The sequence below is a fragment of the Festucalex cinctus genome, chromosome 1, assembly GCF_051991245.1.
Source record: "Festucalex cinctus isolate MCC-2025b chromosome 1, RoL_Fcin_1.0, whole genome shotgun sequence".
Lineage (NCBI taxonomy): Eukaryota > Metazoa > Chordata > Actinopteri > Syngnathiformes > Syngnathidae > Festucalex > Festucalex cinctus.
Window position 1 is genome coordinate 21,816,728 of NC_135411.1, and position 18,343 is coordinate 21,835,070.

General features: G+C 38.5%; 1 protein-coding gene across 2 annotated transcripts in view; it reads right to left on the bottom strand.

The window, feature by feature from the left end:
• Positions 1 to 16,341, bottom strand: part of insra (insulin receptor a) — a 67,781-nt gene extending 51,440 nt beyond the window's left edge. The window contains exons 1-3 of one of the 2 annotated variants that reach the window (XM_077523091.1): positions 15,230 to 15,300; positions 9,343 to 9,421; positions 1,084 to 1,632 (exon numbers count right to left, since the gene is read on the bottom strand). In XM_077523091.1, the coding sequence (XP_077379217.1) occupies positions 1,084 to 1,540 (457 nt within the window). In that variant the 5' untranslated portion in view covers positions 1,541 to 1,632; positions 9,343 to 9,421; positions 15,230 to 15,300. Of the gene's footprint in view, positions 1 to 1,083; positions 1,633 to 9,342; positions 9,422 to 15,229 lie in introns of both variants that reach the window. The other variant, XM_077523090.1, reaches the window with a different exon arrangement.
• Between the last annotated feature and the right edge of the window lie 2,002 nt (positions 16,342 to 18,343).

The window sequence follows — 18,343 nt, forward strand, 5'->3', positions numbered from 1 at the left end:
TTGATGTTACTGACTAGAGAACGGTGAGTTTTTTCCAATATGTATTTTTTATTTATTTATCAATGTAGATGAGTTCAGTGTTCAGTCTACATGTTTACACAAATTTTGGATGTGGTGAAGTGGTAAAGCCACAAATGTGTTTGCATAAGTGTAATCTATACTTTAGTTCATTTGATTTCTGATTTACAGTATAGTATATACTAAGAGTATACACTCACACAGAATTAAGTTATGGTAAAAACTTAAACTACACATCAGAATATTTATCTAGTAAGTTTAAACCTAGAATTGTAGTAGATAGTCTTTCGTATTATACTATAAATTTATCGCAATTAGATTATTTTCCAAAATCGCTCAGCCGTGTAATTTACACGATGGTATGTTTCTTGAAAAAGAATCAATTCTTGACAAAATTTGCAGCAGAAGGCCTGCTACTATCACCACTGGTGAAAGAATCAACCTCCAGGAGCTGACATTCAAATATAGCCAGGGAAAATATGTGTGTATTTTTTGTCTGTTTGGATTTGTGTCGCATATTATTTATTTTTCACCTAATGTTATGTAATTATTTTGTAATAGTCTTTTTTTTTTTTTTTTTTTTAATATTAATGGATTTTTATAACAGTTCGTATTTGCACCTATTTTCAATTTTTTTCCTCATTTGGAATTTTGTCTAATTGAATCTAATAACTTGTATTTTCAACTACATAATCCCCCTTTTTTAGTGTCTTTTTTTTTTTTTTTTTTTTGGTCCAGATTTGTTTTCCCTCAATATCTGTCAAACAATACAGTCAGTTTACTACATTATCTGTTTACATACTATTTTTGAGTTGCGCCATTCCCACTAGCAAATTCCTCCTTTTTTTTCTTTTTAAGCAATATTGTTATAATAAATGTATTGTGCTGGAGCAAAAGGATGCTAACTTATAATGTAGCAGTAGCATCAAGCCTATCTAAGAGCCCATCAGCTCTTCCTTTCACCTTTTCATTATTCATTTGTCAAGTGTCTTCAAAGGGTGGTTTTACCTTACTGTGGTTTTATTCGAAAGTGTTTGAGTTGCGCAGCGGCTAATAAGGACTTACTTCTCTGGCAGTGCTTCTGCGTCCAGCAGCGTTCACTGAAGTGTCCGTTGATGGTGGTGGTCTGGCAGGTGGTCTTCCCCACGGACGCCCCGGGGCACACGTCCCCGCACTCCCTGTCGTTCTTGTTGGCCACGATGTAGTTGTCCTCCACCGAGTCCAGGATCTTGGACCAGTCGAGCGTGGACAGGTAGCAGAGGTCCGGGTTCTTCTCGATCCTGACGGCTCCCCGCGTAATGTTCATCAGGCTATGCAGGCCCAGCTCGCGCAGCTGCAGCATCTCGAATACTACCAGGGCGTAGTTGAAGAACAGGTTGTTGCCGCGGATCACCGTCAGGTTGGGGAACAAGTCGCTGAGGCTCTCCATGCCGTACACGCGGAACAGCAGCAGGTAGTCGGTCACCACCGTCAGCTTGGGGAATGCCAGGCCCCGGAAGTCCTCGGGCTTGGTTCCGAACATGAGGATGATCTTCAGGTGGCCTTCGATTACCGTGCAGTTGGCCAGCGAATTGAGTTTGGTCACATTGTTGCGGATGTCCTTGCTCGGACAGACTGGAAAGACACAAAAAGAGAACACGAAGTTTAAAGGCTCTGTCTGCCAGTTTCACTCTGGAAAAGGCACTTCTTAAATACAGGATGCACACACTTTAAGTCCTTCTCAGTCTACTCCTCTAGGCTCAAGTTAATGTATGGTTGTGATTTTTTTAATTTACCCTCCAGCCTATATTTTACCATTTTGTGTTTGTTTTGTCAACAACGGGACGTTTCTGGGTGGTGTCTGTGGACAGACCGTTGTTTCCCCCTCCACCCAATCGCAGAGCAGGGGTTGGGAGTGGGCGTGGCTGGAGCGGCGGGGGGCGTGTAGGCAGACGGGTTGTTTGTTTACGAGTAGAGTGATTAGAGTGATTAGAGGCAGGGGGGCGGTGGGCAGAGGCAGGGGGTGTGAACGTTGAGCTCGTGTGGGTTGAGCCATGGTAGGCGCCCATTTTGAATTGTTTGTTTACAAACAGAAACGGTTCGTTTACTAACAGAAACTGTCAAACCTACTGACAGGCCCTTTAAGAATACGAAGGAACGTCATAGAGGGAGACTAACCTAAGCTCTGCAAGCTGAATTCTCGCGGTATTTGTGAGTTCACAAACTCCCGAGAATACATCTTGTACCGAGCACATTGATTTCCACCAGTGCTTCAGTCCAATCACAGAGCGACGTTGTGTTTGGAGGCGGGATATGCAGCTGTAAGGAAACCAGGAAGCGCCGATAACGTGGGAAGCAAACTAAACTAACATGGACGAATGGATCCTGCAATTAATTCTGTTCTTGCAGAATTACTCACCGGTTCCTTGTTGAATGTGGAACAGCGGCACTTCTTGCATTTTTATCTGGGAAAGATGATGGTGCTTCCCCCCCCCCCGACCCCCCCCCCCCCCCCCCCCCCCCCGCCCCCTACAACTAGACCGAGGACGACATTTTCATCTGTTGCCGTGATTGGTCAAAACGGGCACAAGATGCCACATCATCCAATCAGCTCGAAGTATTGTCCAGAATGTCCCACCTTTCCTGAGCAAATCACTGTGGAGCAGACTGATATTGTGGAGAACTCCCTTGAGTGAATCACAATTATCAATCTGGCTATTGCCAGGTTAGGGGGGACTCCTTTGTGTTGATAAATGGACCATAATTCCACTTTGGGACAGGCTTGCTTTCCACAAAGGTCCGTCTTCTTGATTAGACTCAAAATAGGGATTATAGTATTGTTTAGGCAAGATTGCTAACCAGTAGCTTACTGGAAGTGACAGATGCCTTGGGCCTTGACTCGAAGGAGTCAGACATATGGGAAAATAATAGATCTCTTGGTAATTACAGAAGATATTTCACTACAAAATATGTGGCTATTTCTCAGGCCGTGATGAAGAGCAGACAGTCTTTGTTGACATTTTTGTTTAGCAACTGCATTTCTGGCACAAAGTCACTGTCAACCATGGAGCCCTTGCCATGAAAGCGAGGTTCTCAGTCTGGCCAAAGATGATTTGTAAAGTCGCCTCAGTGACTTTGTAAGAAGCCTAAGATCATGCGTTAACTACTATTTATCTGGAAAAAAAGATGTCAGTCATGTTTGGAGTGAGTGGTGTATTTGGGCGGGTAGACACACCAATGAATTGAACTGGTCTAATTCAGGTTTGAATACCAGCTAGATAGCTACCAGGCTCTTTCCAAATGAAAACTATGAATAACATACTAATAAGAAGTAGGGATGCACGATAACGCCATTTTCAACTGATACTGATAAACCAATAATTTAGACGGTGCCATCGTTGATAACCAATAAGTAAGCTGAAAATTGTTTGCAAAATTAACTTGAATAGAAATATACTTTCGAGTCCTACTTTAAGTCTAACGTATAAATACATTGAAACACCATGAAGCTGAATTTTATTGATATGTCTGCTTCAAAGACAACCAGTAACTAATTTTGAGTTTTCCATAACAAAACAGTCAAATTTTAAAAAATGCAACAAAAAACTGTGAGGGATATATTTTGCGGAGACACAGTAAAGAAATCCCATTGGCGACTGCCATGTCACCTTGTGAACACGAGGTTGCGCACATTATGACGTCACAAATATGCGACACTACCATAGGAGAGGGGAGGGGTTGAGGAGTTGGGCGCAACTTGAGCCACAACCACAACAGATGGACCAACGAGGCAAGTCTTATTAAATCGGCGGATTTTTCCATTATCTGGTTGATCTGGATGACGTCAAATTGGTCGATATGCCGATAATTATTGGCGTGTTTCTTTATAATCTCTGGAGTCATTTCCTGGAAAAGGTACACAATCGAAGGCAAAAGAAAAGGTGAAGAAAAAAAAAGGGGAAATTCCCGATAACCATAACTCTAATAATTTTGTAACAAAAAATATGTCAAGGCAAAAATCCCTCTACATGAAAAGGAAAGTTAACATAAAAATGTTCTTTACAATAATATGTTCTATGCAAACCCACTAGTCTAAACAAGGTATTCTGATTAATATAGCAGAAAAATTCACAATATATCCATCTCAGGGGGCACTTACTGTCAACTGCAAATGGCATCACACTTGCTCAGGACTCAATTAACGACCAATCACAGATAAGCTTGTAAAAGTCACAGGACAAATGTCATAAAAGTGGTGAGCCGTGATTGGTCATTGTCCTGAGCAACTGTGATGTAATTTTCAGTTGACAGCAAGTGACAAAATGGCTGCCCACTGACTGAGATAGATAAAAACAGGTGGATTTTCTGCTTATTCATACTCCACAATCGCAATATTAACATATTGTAAACAAAATGTTTCGGTTCACTTCTCCTTTAATTCACAAACTCTGGCTGTGCCACTAAATATGCACAATTTAGCGAATTAACAGTCGGCCAACTCTAGTCTACACTCGTTCGCTATGTCTACGTCCAGGATTCCTACATATTTGAGATTTCAAAATTCCACATTTTTCCAGACTTGTTGGTTAAAAAAAAAAAAAAGTGCGATAGTTGAGTGATTCTTTCTATGCCATTATGCCATGTTACTACCTGATGAGGTGTACAATTATCAGAGATTAATGGACAATGTAGAGGCGTAAACTGACGTGTCGCGTGAAGTCCATTAATCACTGAACTACACCTCAAAGGCCATTAACCGACAGTGAACAATTGTGGCTTTGAGTTTCTTTAAATTGATCACAGATTACCGGTAATAAGAATTTCCTTTCTGTACAATGTCCTGCTGGAAGCGCAAATGACACATCATGGGGGGGGCTACCTGAAGACTACATGGAGTCCTGTGGTGTCAGACTTGCAGATGATAACACCAATGGGCCGATAGAGAGCTTACATAAGGCTCAGAAACAAGGATAGGCCAATCGCCCGGTGAGAGTAAACGCGCTACGCCCGCCTAGTCAATCTGACAAACACTTTTTCCAATAGACCTGGGCTATCTCACTTCTTCTTCTTCTCCAGCTGCTACTAGCTATGCAGGTGCAATTTGGGACATTCCAAGGTCAGCTTATAGTTCACGAGTGTACAGCTGGAGGCATGCGGCTGTGTATTTGTTGACTGAGCCAGCCAACGGTGAGCCGGGTGCACGGGGTCAACCGGTCAGCCGTAAGGTGGCGAAAGGCGTGCACTTCTTTCTAGCCGAGACCTCCGTTGACACCTCTTACATAATAGAACAACTCGCCGCACAAACAACGAGCTCTACAAGAGCCTTTACACCGTGTAAATCATTTAATGCTTTGTTTTTTAAAAAGAACATTCCAAGAGGAAAGGAAGGGCGACATTGTTTGTACAATTACCACAGACGTTGTCAAGTCATGGGAATAAGTATTATATATTCCAAGGGTAAATTTTATGCTTTTCAATTATATATTTTTTTTAAGAACAACAGGTTGAATCTTAACAGTTTTCACAAGTGAATGTCAAAATTCCAAGACCAGTCGCCACCTGTCATACCATAATTAAGGATCCAACAATATTTTTTTGTAGACTGAGTAAATGTACATTTGAGGAGTTGATGACACCAACTCTAAATGCTGACTTTTCTTGTCATGTTTCACTCAAACACTTTTTAAGACTAACAACTAATCATTACTGATTTTATAACAGGATCCAACTACATGATTTTCTAACCGACCTGCATCACATTTCATTTAAATGTAGCCTGTAACATAAGACATTGCAGTTATGTGGTGTCTCAGACCGAATACTACGTAAAAGAACAAACTGTGACAAACACATAGATACTTAGATGAAGACAGAGAGTCTGCTGAATGTAAACAAGTTGGGAATCTGGATGCAATTGTTACCTATGTATGTTAACCGCCAACAAAATATAGTGGGTAAAAAGAAATACGAGTCTTAATTTTGACAAGAAATGTAAATTTAGTCTTAGTTATATAGTCTGTTAACTAAAATTAAAGTTTTAGTCATAATTTAGTCATCTGGTTGTATTTTATTTTTAATCAAATTTTAGTCGACCGAGCTACTACCCGGAAGGGAGGTAGGAATACTGTATGTCAGGGTGGGTGGTGAAGTGGTCTGGGGTGTAGTATTGGTACATACCATATAGTTAAGAATACAAGTACTTTACAGATCTAGAGCCCTCACAATTTTATCAATAAATACCTTCTATAAAAAGACGATCAAACAAACCCAATGATACAGGTGTTTCTCTTTGTGTATACAGAAAAACTGCCTATTGTAAAATGGACTTTTTTTTCTCAGAAAAGGTACAGGATTACATTATGAAAATATTTGTTTAAAAATTATAACTTTATTCTGCAAAAATGTTAATTCCTTCCAACTTTTTTAAAAATAAAAATATGAATTTACATTTTACTTTGCATACTGCTTAATTTTTTTTTCTACAAAACACAACTCTTTTTTTTTCTAAAAATGACTATTCTTGTACGATTGCATCTTTAAAACTATACAACTTAATTGTCATAAAATTTTGACTTTTTCCACAACAATACAACAACAATAATAACAATATTCTTCTGAAAACACTAACATTAAAATTAAAAATCAAAATTAAATTAGTAATTCTTAAATTACTGTATCCTCGGAAAATGGGCTGTTTCTACAAAGATATGACTAATCTTATTCTTTCCAGAATAGCCTCAGTGTGTGACATATTTATTTACATCCATCCATTTTAATCTTACAAAAATAAAATATTTTGGGGACAAAATGATTGTACAGGTTCTTCATACAGAGGACTATAAACCTTTTTATTCCATTCCGGAGCAACAAGTACGTGACTTGAAACTGAGGAAATTGAAAGCGTGGAAAAAAAAAAATCAGACCAGCAAACTGAGTGCAACAAGTGTTCAGAGCCACAAAGAGCTCAGGAGTGAATGGCAAACGTACAATAGGAGGGGACGCCGCTGCTCGTAAAGCATGCACTGAGTGACCCTGCACAGTAGGCGACTGAGTCCTAGTCGACGCTCCTATCAGTGTTCACTTTCAGCTGGGATAGTATTTTTAGCAATGGCCAATCTAAGCCATTGATAGCTAAGCTCGCTGGAAACGGGAAAACGGAGGCCCAAATGTGCAAGTGGGGAATTTTGGAGAAAGACTCAGCTCGTCCATGTGCAAACATTTAGTCGTAACTTTTGCCAGGGCTCGTAAATCTAAAAGGACGTGCGCCAAAGGCACAAAATGGCTGCGTTGCAGGTTGTGGCAACGTGACCCGCCTTTAGCAAAACAGAGAACTCGTACACGAGCGGGCAACAAATCCATTTTAACTGTCATACAAGTGTGAAAGATTAACCACTGTATGATAAAACTAAAATAAAGCAACCACTCACCCGTTGACATAATGCAATAATGTTGTATAGTTAAATATTGATCATTTCAGCCTCTCAACAGTAATTCTGATTTCTGTAGTCTTTTGTGTTTAATCAAAATAAGACATTCGCAAACATATGTTTTTAATTGAAAACAAACAACAAAACAATAACCAAGGCAGAAAGTGAATCAGTTACAAAAAGGTTGGTGAGTACATCAATCCCTCTCATGTGATATTGCTTATAAAAAAAATAAAAATAAAAATGAATTTAAAAAAGTTGATAAACTGTACACACTTATACACTTGTATAATTCAGCCAAGTCGACCCCAATTTTTTTTATTTTATTTTATTTTTTTAACACACAAACAGTTCTAGCTCAAAAACTAGAAATATTAATTTCAAAATCATATTTGCACCACTCGGGACATTTTTTTGCAGACACACAGTCAAATGGGATATCAGAGTGACAGAATAATCGATGCGATAATCAATTTAAAAGGATTTGTTAGCAAAAGCCTGAATTTTTCCACTTTTAGGATGTTCCCCTGCACGACAGAGGTGCACTCACAAAATGTTGCTATGGCGACGGGCCGAGATCTCCATACAGAGGCCAGATCGCAAAGCAAAGTTCTTGGCGGTGCTGCTGGGAATCATCAATGAGCCATTAGCAGGGGCCCAGCTTGAGCGTAGGCCAAAAGTACAAAGCAAAGCAGGTCACAAGACTCGGCTAAATTTAAACGTACTCAAGTAGGAACTCGTCGGTGTCGCACATATCCGCGCACAACTCGCCATTCCTTTATTTACAGCTGCAGGCGAGCTATTCCGATCCCACCAAGGGAGGTGGAATGCTGGCGGGGTAACACGTTGTTAGGCTGGTGTTGTGCATGGGGGGGCTCCCCTGAGAGGCCCCAATAAAGCGGGAGTGGAGTGATTGCGACACTTCCCTTTTCAAGGTTTTACTGTTCTCCTTGCGTTCCGTACAAGTCAGCGAGATAGTTACAACAACAACATGTGATGTAATCATCTTCACTGAGGCTTGGAAAGAAGAGCAGCCAATGCTTTGCTTCGCTGGTTTGGTAACATCCTACTTCCCGGTTCCCAATGACATTACTTTGATAAGGATCATCAGTACCTGACCAGTGTCATACATCATTTGACTTAGGGCTGAGAACTATGGCCTTAAAATAAAATAATGATCTTTTTCACAAAAAATAATTGGCTCCATCACCACAACCACGACCTTTGCTTATAGCAAATGAAATACCATTACCAAAGTGAAGTCAGCCCCGAGTGTAAATGCTTTTAAATCCAGGTTGAAAACTTTGCTTTTTTCTCATACCTTTGATTAGGGACTTTTAAACAGCTTTAGTTTTTGTTTTTTTGTTTTTTTATTATTATTATTATTATTTTAAACTTCCTGATGCTAAATGTTTTAAAGTTTTTTGAATAATGTTTTAAGTTTGTTATTGTATGTTTTTTTTGTTATTTATTTATTTTTTAGTAAATTTTGTAACCTATTTTTATTTATTTTTTCCTCTGAATGCTAACTACTGTTTGTTGGTGCTTATGTGTCGTCTTTCCTTGTGTAAAGCACATTGAGTTGCCTTGTGTATGAAATGTGCTATACAAATAAACTTGCCTTGCCATTCTTGTTTTGCTGATGTTTGCATTGTGATTTTAAAAGAACTGCCAATCAATTTAAAATAGACTGCTACAGCTTGCGCAGTGCTAGCTTCTTGTGCTACGTGCTGGCTGCCGTTTGCATGTTAATTTTGGGGAATTAGCCTCAAGTCGGCATAAACCATGAGTGAGTGTTTACAACCCAGAAAATGGAATTCTCAAAAGGGAGGCAACTTTGAGGAGGTACTCTCTAATTTTCAAAAATGCATTTAATTCCCTGTGCTGTTGAATAAAAACGTCCTCGCTTAACAAGTACCTGACAAGAGACTCAGCCACTGGTCAAACGGGCTTCTGAAGAGGCCCTCCTTCACTGGCCATCCAACTCCTTTTGATTCCTGTTGCAGAAATTCCCGCTTGAGTCGGTTTGATGTCATTTCTCACTCTGAGCTGGGGTCAAAAACGTGATGAGTGAGGTTCACCTGAGACCCACTACTGCCCGTACCCATTTTGTGTTGAAAGCAAATGTCAATTTACGCTGACAAGAATGTTCAATAACGTAATTTATCTCAAGGGTCAAGCTGTAGCAGCTGTGTGAAAGCACACTAAGGATACGGCAATGTACCGCTTCTGTTTAAGGTGATAATCGACATTGATTGCTAAAAGTATGTGGGGGGTTTTCGTCAGCTCGCAACAAATGGCTGTAAAGTCACATTGCATGACTGCAAATGACACTGTCTAGCTTTGAGAATTGTGCAAGTAGAATAATGTTGGGGTTTGATGATGCTGTCAACAAGGTGTTAATTTAACAACATGCTTGTAACTGCAGCTGGCATTTACAGTGTGCCCAACAGGCCTAGCTACATTTCACTGACTGCGTTTACATGCAGTTAATATTTGGGTTCAGGTCAGAATTCTGGTTTCTGAAAATTCAAGATAAGTGGCGGTCACAAAGTTACTCCCATGGTTATGTGGAATACTCCACTCGGAAGCACAACACACAGACAACGTCATTTCCACATTTAGCTTTCTACGTTCAATAAAAAAACATATTTATGTCACACCACGGTGAATATAGTAGACGGTTTCTGCCTTGCTCCGAAAGTGTGGTTCTTTGCTACGTCGTCATGTTTACCTCTGCTTGAGAAATTTCCGGTGGATTGCGCGCCAGAAGGACAGACTTAATAGTATATACATGTATATATGTATGTATTTATACAAACTGTGGTATTGTCGCCATAGAGAGAGAAAATAACGTGAAAATGCAGCGGAGAAATCAATGTATTCAAGCGAGGCTTGCTTAGCCTTGTTTAGATCAAGATTCCTTGCAAATACAAATACGTGAAGAAAAGACAAAGACAAAGAATAGAGCATGTGCACAATGCAAATCAATTATGCCCCATTCAAATGAAGTATTCCGATTTCCGAATGCCGTTTATATGAACAAGAATTTGGGTTCTGAAAGGGGTAACCTAGTGGTCTTATTCGGGATTTTAAAAACTCAAATAAGATCATATTTGGGTTTTTGTGTGTGTTAACAATAATGCAAACAAATCTGTGGCTTTACCATTTTGTACATGTCACTTAAACATGGACTGCACTTGTTAATTAACATTAGGGATGTAACGATATTCAAACATCACGATACAGTATTATCACAATATGAAGGTCATGATACGATAATTATCACAGTACTGTGGGGAGGTGGAGGATTAAAAAAAGGTCACAATATTGTAAAAAAAAAAAAAAAAAAAAGAGCTTATACTAAAAAAAACAAAAAAAACAATGTGATTTTGTACATAAAAGCATATAAACCACATACAATCTCTAATAACACTTATTGAGGCACTTGCTAATGCATGCACAGATTGAGTTCCTCCACATATTGACTCTGTTCCCAAGCATATTATACTCTCCTACATCTGACGATGAACGTGGATTTTAAACATAAAAGGGCCAAAACATGCCTTGACAAAATTAAACTGCATTTAAAAAAAAATAAGCCACCAGAGTGTGCTAGAACTGCACAAATGGAAATCAACCTAACTTTTTTAACATATGTGCTGCTTTTCATATCGTGATATCACGATATTGCCATTATTGTTAGATCCCTACTTAATATATACACCAGGGTTCACCAATTCCGGTCCTTGAGGTCCGGAGTCCTGCAGGTTTTAGATTTTTCCGCCAACCAACATACCTGATACTAAAGATCAGGATCCTTATCAGGTATGCTGATGAGCTGATTATATGAATCAGATGTGCTAGTGGGCGGAAACATTTAAAACCTGCAGGATTCCGGACCTCGAGGACAGGCATTGTTGAGCCCTGATATAGACCAACAAATGAATAAAACATACATAAGCGGTTCGTTTAATGGATGGATGTATAAAAAAAAAAAAAAAAGAGATGAATTTTACCTTCTACCATCTAGAGAAGCGACATTTCATTTTCTGCCTGTCACTATATGTTACTGCCAGAGATAGATAAACAACGATAAATTATTTAAATTAAATAAATAATGATATGGGGACCAATTAAGTCAAGGGGGATAATGTCCCACAATTTGGAATCACATCCACGGTAGAAAAGCACATTGGTTCATTGATTTGTTTAAAACAAAACAAAAAGTTATCAGGGGCTTCTAATGTCACATTCCTTTACCAAGAGCGCTAGAGAGACCAAACAAAAAGTTTAAAATGGCCAACAAGTGAGAGCCGATTATCCTCTGGCATTCTCAGACTTCTTAGGGGCGCCGGCGACAACATTTTGTTTACGGACACAAACAGACGATAAGTGGCCGACCTTTGTGCCTTTTTAGGTGCACGAGGCGCCTGTGAGTTACAACATCGTCAATACGTCGTTGCGGTCAAAACAACACCGCTTACAATCAAATTGCTACTGGCAATACTCTTTACTGGCACTGCAGTTCTTTTCACTTGTAGCATTGACTTCCATCAGTATTACTGCATTTCTTCCTTTCCTTATGAATTACTTTTTTCCATACATGTCTAAATACAATGCATATAAACAAGTCTACACATCCCTGCTCAAATGCCAGGTTTTTGTGATGTAAATTAATGAGACCAAGATAAACCATTTCAATTTGTTTTTCACTTAATGTGACCTGATACCAGTAAAACACAAAAACAACACTTTTTGCGATGGGGTCTATCAGTATGGCACACGTTGATTTGGCAATATTGGCCCATTATGTATTGGTATTCGGAAGGTATGGTGTTTTTGTTTGTTTGTTTGTTTTATGATGGGAAGTGCTTACGCCAAACATATTCTTTGGAATTAAGGCCAAAAATTTCATCCTTAGTTTCTTTCATCAGACCAGAACACATTTTCCCACATGCTTCTAGGAGATTTCAAGTGTGTGTGTGTGTGTGTGTGTGTGTGGGGGGGGGGGGGGTGTCTTTCGTCTTGCCACCCTACTCCATAGCCCCAGACACAAGAAGAAGATGACAGATTGTTGTTATGTGTACTAAATTCCTGCAGCTCCTTCAATGTTGTTTGTTGTCTGCCTCTTTGCAGGCTTTGAAAAGGCATCCAGTTTTTGGTGATATCACTATTGTGGCAGGTTTTCTCCACTTGATGATAACGGTCTTCATTGTGTTCCACGGTATATCTACTCTGCCTTGAAACCTCTTTTGCACCCTTCACCTGAATGATGGGGAATGATGTTATGGGGAAGCAGCTTGTGTTCTAAGATACAACCGCAAACATTTCCAGAAAAGCCTACTTGAACGTCTGAACTTTATTTATGGTTAACAAATGGCACTTTATATGATGTAAGGTGTGTACTGACTCTCATTGAACACAAGTTTGAATGTGACAAATTAATTGCTAACACAACCACATCTCCAATTATAGACTGTGCACATTTCAGCTTACTGGTAGCTGGTTATTTTTCCTCCCCATCTCAATAAGACTTATTTGTTTTTCAATTGGGTTGTACAGGTGACTAACCTGGCAATAGCCAGATGGATGTACCGCTCCACAGTAATTTCGTCGGGAAAAGGCGGGACATTCTGTACAATAATTCGAGCTGATTGGACAATGCGACATTCTACACATTTGTTTTAACCAATCACGGCCACGGGCGAAACTTTCAAAATGTCATCTCCGTTCCAGTCGAAGGAGGGAAAAGCACGAACATCTTACCAGCTAGAAATGGACAAAGCGCCCCTCGCTGTTCAACATTCAACAAGGAAACGGTGAGTCATTCTGCAAGAACAGAATTAATTGCAGCGTCCATTCGTCCATGTAAGGTTTGTTTTTTAGCTCCGGTGTCGGCGCTGGCTTCCTGGTTTCGTCACAGTTGCATATCCCGCCCCCAAACACAATGTCACTCTGTGATTGGTCCGGGAACGGAAGTTATCTGCGGGAGCGGTACAAGATGTAATTTCCGGAGTTTGTGAACTCACAAATCCCGGAAGAATTCATTTTGCAAGAGCAAGGTTAACAGATTATAATGGTGGAAGAAGCTTTGCAATGCTTTATGTTGGTCTCATTTTTTTATACCACTAAAACCTGCTCTTGTGGTCCTGGTCTGTACAAGTCCATTGTGCGTTACTTTTCCCATCCAGCCTTACCTACCGGTAAACAATTGGGGGGTTGGGGTGGGCAAACATTTCAGCTCTAAAACTGACAGTTGGACCAGGTCAGGTCAGATTAGGGAAAAATAAAAATACTTTTATGTATGTTTTAGTCACGTCAAGTCAAGTCATCTTTATCTCCACTTTAAAACAGCCATAGCTGTCACAAACAGAACATAAAACATAAAAACCGAAAAAATAAATAAATAATACAATCATAACAAACCAACAAATCTTATTTCCATTCTTACATATACTTTGTTTGAAGTGGTTATAGATGAAAGAAGAGATTCAGCCTCCATACATGACACGTCTGCAACAAGCCAAGTTTGAAAGTAAACAAGCAGCTGTAGCGTCCGTTGACGTATAACATACAGAAAGAATGGTTCGAAATCAATTCTCCAGTCCCATTTAGATCTGCTACACATCCCAGCGCTGAACTCTCATTTCTCTCCACATCTCACATACACCTCCGCGTTTTACATACATTAAATAGTTCATTTGAATGACAAATTACTTAAATAACAACCAATATTCATTTCTAATGTCTTATGCAGGCCTGTAGTTTAACTTATAAAATAAACCGATTGTTGAATAAAATAAAATTTCAAAATCTTTTAAAATGATCTTTCATGTCATTTTATCTAATTTACAAGATCAATTGTTTTGGAAATGCCACAGATGCCCTTTTTCCTAGATATTCTTTTTGGTCAAAATTGGTCTGATTTCTCGTGATTAGTAAATATTTAATGAAGCTTTATCGTGATTGGTTTGCTATTCTCCTGAATTTGATATAGATTATATTATGCATGATACTCCTTTGATTGCTGACTTCCTATGTGGACATCTTGTGGCCACCATGTCTCTTTATTATGTCGGCTCCATTGAAATCAAGTGGGCTGAAATTGTGGCCGTCCACGGTGCGCCCTGAGGTGGCCACAATTAGCGCAATGATCCGGGGTTCTCTGGAGGAAAATTTTTCCTCTTTTTTTATTTCTCTCTACATTTAGTTCTATGGCAATGCGACATACAAAGTAATGTTACATGACCTTATTTGGAGTAATCAATAAACTTAGTGATTTTCTGGTACAAGTGTGCTACACAGGCTCCCTCTGGTGGTACGCAAAATAATCAGTGCCTCACAGTTCAGTCGTATTTAACTTTATAGTACATTTGTGTCTGTTTTTTCTTTAGGAATTGTTTAAAAATAGATACATGTAGTTACACAATACATTTTACATGAATTTTAATGTTTTTTTTTTTTTTATGAACACTATATTATCTTATTGTGCCACTATTTTAATATTGGTTCACTTGGGTTGCTATGCATTTTCTTGGTGTAAAAAGATTGAAAAGCAAAACATTGTTAAATGAAATACGTTAATACAAAAATTAATAGGGGAAAACTAAATGAATGCAACAATTATTCCTGGACTGTTGACAACGAAAATGCTCAAATGATTGGATTAATGGCAGCTAAGAGAATTTGCGCTCTCAGCCATACTTTTCCCACCCCTGGGAGCGAATGTTTAGTTCAAAGCAAATTAAATAATGTGGGTGTGGAGAATCTGCCATTCAAATGCAAATGAAAAGGTTACTTACTTTCCGCGGTGGTGGTCACGAAGCAGGCTGCAGCCAAAACAAGAGCCAAAGTCCGGAGCCACATAACTGACTCGGGCTCGCGCACCATCCGCCAATCTGCTGCAAGCCGTCCAAAAACTCCCCGAGTAATCCTTCTTGTGGCGAGGGAGGGGGAGCAGGGCACGAGAAGAAGGAGAGGAGGGTGTGGGGGGGGAAGGAGGTTGTTGTTTGGGGGTGTAATTCTTTTTCAGGAAATTGTTTTGCTTTTGCGGCGTGAGCCAGCAGGTAAACAAAAATGAATCAACGACATCCCGGAAGATGGGCGGAGGAACGAGTCCAACGTGTTCACTCCGCACTCAAGCTATCGCGGCTAAAGCTAAGCCGTGCTAAACCAGACACGTCTGGCTCCTTCGCGGGTTTGTGGCTCCAACACCCTCGACCGAGTGAGCCCCAAAACGGCTTTACCTGGCAGCTAACTTTCGCCACCTGGAGCTAATGGGCTAGCTGTCAAAAGTAGCCAAGCCAGGCCACACACATGAAAGTTTGCCTCGCGGACATTCAGCGCCACATACGTAACCTACAAAAATGGGCTGTTACGACCACATAAACGTCAACTATTTACACGGGAAAATTTTATTTTCTGTAATTCCGTGCTGTGTTGCCACTGGTGGCACGCGTGGCGTTACGTTCGCGTGTGTTTGGGAAAAAATCAAATCGTTCCCCGGATGCACGTCAAATGTGGGCCTAAGCATGGCAAAAAAAAAAAGTTGTCCTCAAAGTGCGTCGTGTCTGCTCCAAACTCTGGGGTCGAGCATCAGCGCTGAGATTTTCTGCAGATCCACGCGACAGCAAGTGATCTCCACGGTTGTTTGCTTTTCACGTGAACGTCACATCACAGCGGCGCTGTTCGTGTAAAATGGCAGACGCCACAATTGGAGCCAAGTCCCCCTTTGCTCTATTTCCTTCTGGAGCTTTTCAAATCCCGTTCGTTCTTATTGCACAAACAGAGAGGGGTAGGTAGAAGGTCTGTCTCCCAAGCTGTGTGTTGGCTGTCTCTTTTTTTTTTTTTTCTTCTTCTTCTCCCAGGCAGTAAACAAACACTGCCAAGGGAGGCAGATGGGCTCCCGGGAAACACGGACTGGAGTTCATTGGATTAAAACTGAGATTCTGTCAATAAACACTTAGACCACTTCAACTCATCAAGAAGCCCATTTCAGCATTTTTACTACTACTACTACTACTACTACTACTACTACTACTACTACTACTACTACTACTACTACTACTACTACTACTTCTGTTGTTGCTAACACTACTACCTGTACTGCTGTTACGATTATATTTTTGAACAATTGGGCTGAGAATCTTTGACTGTCTCACGATTCGATTCGATTACGATTTTGGGTCTACGATTTGATTCAGAATCGATTTTCGATTCAAAATTATTTGATTGACAAATGATTTCTGCTTCAATTTACAGATATGCACAACATTGTCATGATCTACTCCAGTCTGCTTTGCAAGACAAAATGACAAATAGAGACATTAAAGTGTCTTTTTTTGTTTTGTTTAAACATTTATTAATTTTGGATTGTAAGTGCCTTTGTCCACAAAAACAGCATGTGGGCTATAACTGCCTTTTCCCCTTCTTCTTCATTTCTAATTTAAATAAAATCGATTTTTGGATCTTAATATCGATTCGATTAGATTAATAAATGAGAATCTCTTTTTTTATGAATCGTTTTTTTTTGGCACACCCCTAATGTACAGTATTGTTTTTAAAATTGTTCTTATTATTAATCAGAATTATGCTTATAGTCATTACTGGTTTCCTCACTATACTGTTGTTACTATATTATCATTGTTATGTTAATCATAATTATTATTTTTTATTACCATTATTCTTATTTATCTTATTATAATTGTGATTACTATTATCACAATGACAGTTATTTTAATTGTTTTGTGTACTATTATTAATAATCATTCTATTAGTACAAATAATGGTTATAATTATATTTAAATAAGTTAAAATATAATTATATTTCCTCGTCACGATAATTCATATTATAATTATGAACTTTGGCATGATTAATCATAATTATCATTTTGTTCCTATCATCATTACTGTTATTCTATTACTTATATTGTAACAGTTGTGTTCATCATTAGTTATTTTATGAACAGTTATTACTATCATTATTTTATTGTCTTAATAATTACTGTTATCGTCATCATCATTGCTGTTATATTTTTGACATTACATTATTATTTATATTCTATTATCTTTCTTATCATCATCATCATCATCACTATCGACATTTTGTTAATATTAAAGTACTATTACAGTAGTTATTACTATCAATATTTATACTACTTATGATCTATTTTATAATATAACAACACATGTCCTTTTCAAACAAAAGCAAACAAAAAAAAAGTTTTCAACCTAGTGTTTTTAAATAGGTGTTGGAAACATCTGTAAGATGTCAACAGAACCATAACGGTTAAAAATTAAACATTTTTGAAAGGACAATGAGACTCTTTCTCCTTCTTTGCAAAATGGTGAAGTCCTGGGAATGGATGACAAGCTAGCTGAGGATCTGTGATTGGACTTGTCAGAGGGTGGCATTCAACACGGTGAGCTCAAGGCTCAAATAAATGCAATTAAAAAGTAATATTTTTATTTTTTTAATAAAGTATAATTAGGGGGAAAATATTTATACATATTATTTAATTTTCAATTAATAAAAAATATGAGATGAAAACTACATGCAAATTTTGTTTTATTTAAATAATTAATTATACATGTATTTTTTTCCTTACAATTATTAATTTAAAAAAAATGACAATGAATATTTTACATAAATCATTTAGTTTAATTATAAACAAAATAATTAATTATTCTATAATTTTAGTAATTCTATAAACCCATTTCACATTACATTTTGTATGTCTTGCATTCCATTCACATTTGAACTATTATTTATTTATTTATTTATTTATTTATTTATTTAAACCAATGAGCTAGGGCCGTAATTATCTAGTTTTAAAAATACATTGTGGAGAACAAAAGTCTTCCCACCCTTGCTCACTGAGCTGAAGTCTCGGGAGATTGACGTCTTGTGCGTTTTC